Genomic DNA, 3,906 nt, shown 5'->3' with positions numbered 1-3,906 from the left:
ACAGTTGGATATTTAAAATTTACTGTGTTTTTGGCTTTTTCCAGTAAAATATACTAAGCAGACGTTTGACAGCTGAAGTGTGCACCAGAAAGAAAGAAAGAAAGAAAGACAGGAGGAAAGAGAGAAAGAAAGAAAGACAGGAGGAAAGAAAGAAAGAAAGAAAAACAGGAGGAAAGAGAGAAAGAAAGAAAGAAAAACAGAAAGACAGACAGAAAGAAAGACAGACAGACAGACAGACAAAGAAAGAAAGAAAGAAAGAAAGAAAGAAAGAAAGAAAGAATGACAGACAGGATGTGCATTTGTCAGCTTCTCCCCAGCCCTTTAAATCCACAGTGTTACTTCTTCTGTTGGTGGTACTTCTTCTGTTGGTGGTATTTCTTTTGGTGGTACTTCTTCTTTTGGTGGTATTTCTTCTTTTGGTGGTATTTCTTCTCTTGGTGGTACTTCTTCTTTTGGTGGTACTTCTTCTGTTGGTGGTATTTCTTTTGGTGGTACTTCTTCTTTTGGTGGCATTTCTTCTTTTGGTGGTATTTCTTCTTTTGGTGGCATTTCTTCTCTTGGTGGTACTTCTTCTTTTGGTGGTACTTCTTCTGTTGGTGGTATTTCTTCTGTTGGTGGTATTTCTTCTTTTGGTGGTACTTCTTCTTTTGGTGGTATTTCTTCTTTTGGTGGCATTTCTTCTCTTGGTGGTACTTCTTCTTTTGGTGGTACTTCTTCTGTTGGTGGCATTTCTTCTTTTGGTGGTACTTCTTCTTTTGGTGGTACTTCTTCTGTTGGTGGTAATTCTTCTTTTGGTGGTACTTCTTTTGGTGGTAATTCTTCTGTTGGTGGTGTTTCTTCTTTTGGTGGTACTTCTTCTGTTGGTGGTAATTCTTCTTTTGGTGGTACTTCTTTTGGTGGTAATTCTTCTGTTGGTGGTGTTTCTTCTTTTGGTGGTGTTTCTTCTTTTGGTGGCATTTCTTCTTTTGGTGGTACTTCTTCTGTTGGTGGTGTTTCTTTTGTTGGTGGTATTTCTTCTTTAGGTTGTCTTTCTTCTGTTGATGGTCTTTCTTCTGTTGGTGGTATTTCTTCTTTTGGTGGTACTTCTTCTTGTGTTGGTATTTCTTCTGCTGGTGGTACTTCTTCTTTTGGTGGTACTTCTTCTGTTGGTGGTGTTTCTTCTTTTGGTGGTATTTCTTCTTTAGGTTGTCTTTCTTCTGTTGGTGGTCTTTCTTCTGTTGGTGGTCTTTCTTTTGTTGGTGGTATTTCTTCTTTTGGTGGTATTTCTTCTTTTGGTGGTGTTTCTTCTTGTGGTGGTATTTCTTCTTTTGGTGGTATTTCTTCTTTTGGTGGTACTTCTTGTGGTGGTGTTTCTTCTTTTGGTGGTGTTTCTTCTTCTGGGCCAGTTGAACCCTCTGCTTTCCCTCTGTGTTCAGAGTCCATGTCTTTTTCGCTTTCTCCTGCTCATGTTAAGGCTTTACAACTTCCCTTCCATGGGCCCAGGCGCTCGTTTAGACGTGCACGCAGATCTCAGACAGACTTTTGTTCTGTCCAAAAACAACAGAGACAGTCAAAATGTCCCCTGTTTGCACTCTTATTTCAGTTGGCGTGCACGCTGTTGATCAGAACTTTACTAGCTTTTGCGTTTTTCCATGTAAAATTATTTACGATCTTTAAAAAGTAAGCCATGACCATCGTGCGGTAATTTTCAAATCTGAGCTCAGCTTTATTTTATATAAAGTAGTTCCTTCCTTATTAAAACACTCTTTGTCAGAAGTTGAGCTCAATTATACCTTAAAATACGAGATGCGGTACAGGAGCGGTTTAACTACCAACGCTGCATAAAATGTGTCATGTTTCTTCACAGGTGGATATTCATGGAAAAAACTGTGACATTCACTTTTTACAGGCATTACACACATCGTTTTTCAGATCCTCGCTGACCTCAAAGCTTCCTGGACACCGCTTTTCCAAAAGTTCTTGCATGTCATGAGAGTCAGCGATACACCACCGCTTTCACATTGTTTTTTTTTTTTTTTTTTTTTTTTTTTCTTTGTCGAAAGAGGAGAGGATTTGCAGAGTATTAAGCCATTTTGCCTCACTGTCATTTAGCAATTATGTGTCTGTTGAGGGGAAATAGGATAGAAATCCATGTGAAGGAGATGAAAGGGGCCAGCTCTGAGCTCAAACCGGGACTTACATTAGCCGTGGTGGTCTCTTTTCTCCCCACTTGTTCCTCTCTCATCCCTCTCTCTCACACTCTCACTTTCTCTCAACAGTGTTTGCCAGAAGTGGACCCCCCCCCCCCCCGCCCCCCTCTCTCTCTCTCTCTCCCCCCCCTCCTCTTTTCTCTCCTGCAGCTCTCTCAGCGGACTATCAGCAAGTGGCCACCTTTGAGCATGGCACTGAGCTGCTGTGATCTAACAGCTATAAAATGCCAAATAAAACTTATGGACAGCCATGGTGAGAGCAGAAGCCTATACAACACAATGGATCATTGTTATGGAACAGATGATGTCATGACTGCGCTCTGCTGCTCCTCTTCCTCCACTCTTTTTTTTTTTTTTTTTTTTAACTTGTTACAGTAAATCTGTTTGTATCTTTAATGATGTTATGTCTCATCTCAGAAATGTGCAACTATTGATTAAATTCTTAGAAAAATCATCCTGAAAATGTATCGTGTAAAATGCTTTTTTTTTTTTCTTTTTGGTAACACTTTACTTGAAGGTGGAGTTTATAATACATTAACCATTTCATGCATGAATTCTGAGAACCTTAATCAAGATTTTTTTTTTTCCTGAGTGTTTTTATTCCTCTTTAGGCATGAAAAAAATAAAGTGATTGAAATTTTTGTTTGTTATGAATCTATTTTCATGGAGTTACAAAAATGTTCCACTCAGCTGGACACCATGCATTTAAGTTTTGAAGCAAAAAAATATTTATTTAACCCTTTCATGCACGAATTATGAGAACCTTAATCAAGACTTTTTACCTGAGTGTTTTCATTTCTCTTTAAACATGAAAAACAAAACAAAAAAAAAAACAATGTAATTGAAAAATGTTTTATAAAAAAATAAATACATAGATAAAATAAATAAAAAATAAAAAAACATTAAAAAAGTAACAATAAAATAATAATAATAATAATAATAATAATAATAATAATAATAATAATAATAATAATAATAATAATAATAATAATCAGCTGGACACCATGCGTTTAATTTTTGAAGCAAAGAAACATGTATTTACTGATAAATTGTGTGAAAACTCTGGGGGGGGTTGTGATTTTTGGGGGCTTATGCTCAGGGGAGATCTACACAAGGTTACCAATTCATGTCAGAAAAGATATGTAGTGTCTTAAAACTTTAATAAAGATATGTGTAAAAAAAACAAACAAAAAAAACAAACAAACAAAAAAAACCACAAAAAACAACAAAATCCATGAATATACAAGAGAACAGCTGTAGAATAGCTGTCCACTGTTGTGACCAGTATCCATGAAAGGGTTAATCAAGATTTTTTTCCTGAGTGTTTTTATTCCTCTTTAGGCATGAAAAAAATAAAGTGACTGAAATTTTTCTTTTTTATGAATCTATTTTTCATGGAGTTACAAAAATATCCACTCAGCTGGACACCATGCATTTAAGTTTTGAAGCAAAAAAATATTTATTTAACCCTTTCATGCACAAATTATGAGAACCTTAATCAAGACTTTTTACCTGAGTGTTTTCATTTCTCTTTAAACATGAAAAAAACAAAAAAAACAAAAAACAAAACAATGTAATTGAAAAATGTCTATAAAAAAAAAAAAAATAGATAAAATAAAAAAAAGTAACAATAAAATACAATAATAATAATAATAATAATAATAATAATAATAATAATAATCAGCTGGACACCATGCGTTTAATTTTTGAAGCAAAG

General features: G+C 35.3%; 1 protein-coding gene across 1 annotated transcript; it reads right to left on the bottom strand.

Annotated features, from left to right (window-relative positions):
* Positions 1–321: 321 nt before the first annotated feature.
* LOC115431869 (early nodulin-75-like) lies at positions 322–1,422 on the bottom strand. The gene has a single exon (XM_030152545.1). The coding sequence runs from the start codon at positions 1,420–1,422 to the stop codon at positions 322–324; it is 1,101 nt and encodes a 366-aa protein (XP_030008405.1).
* Positions 1,423–3,906: the final 2,484 nt, after the last annotated feature.

This window comes from Sphaeramia orbicularis, chromosome 13, assembly GCF_902148855.1.
Source record: "Sphaeramia orbicularis chromosome 13, fSphaOr1.1, whole genome shotgun sequence".
NCBI classification, from domain to species: domain Eukaryota; kingdom Metazoa; phylum Chordata; class Actinopteri; order Kurtiformes; family Apogonidae; genus Sphaeramia; species Sphaeramia orbicularis.
The sequence above is the reverse complement of the archived record's forward strand: the minus strand, read 5'-3'. Positions and strand labels throughout refer to the sequence as shown.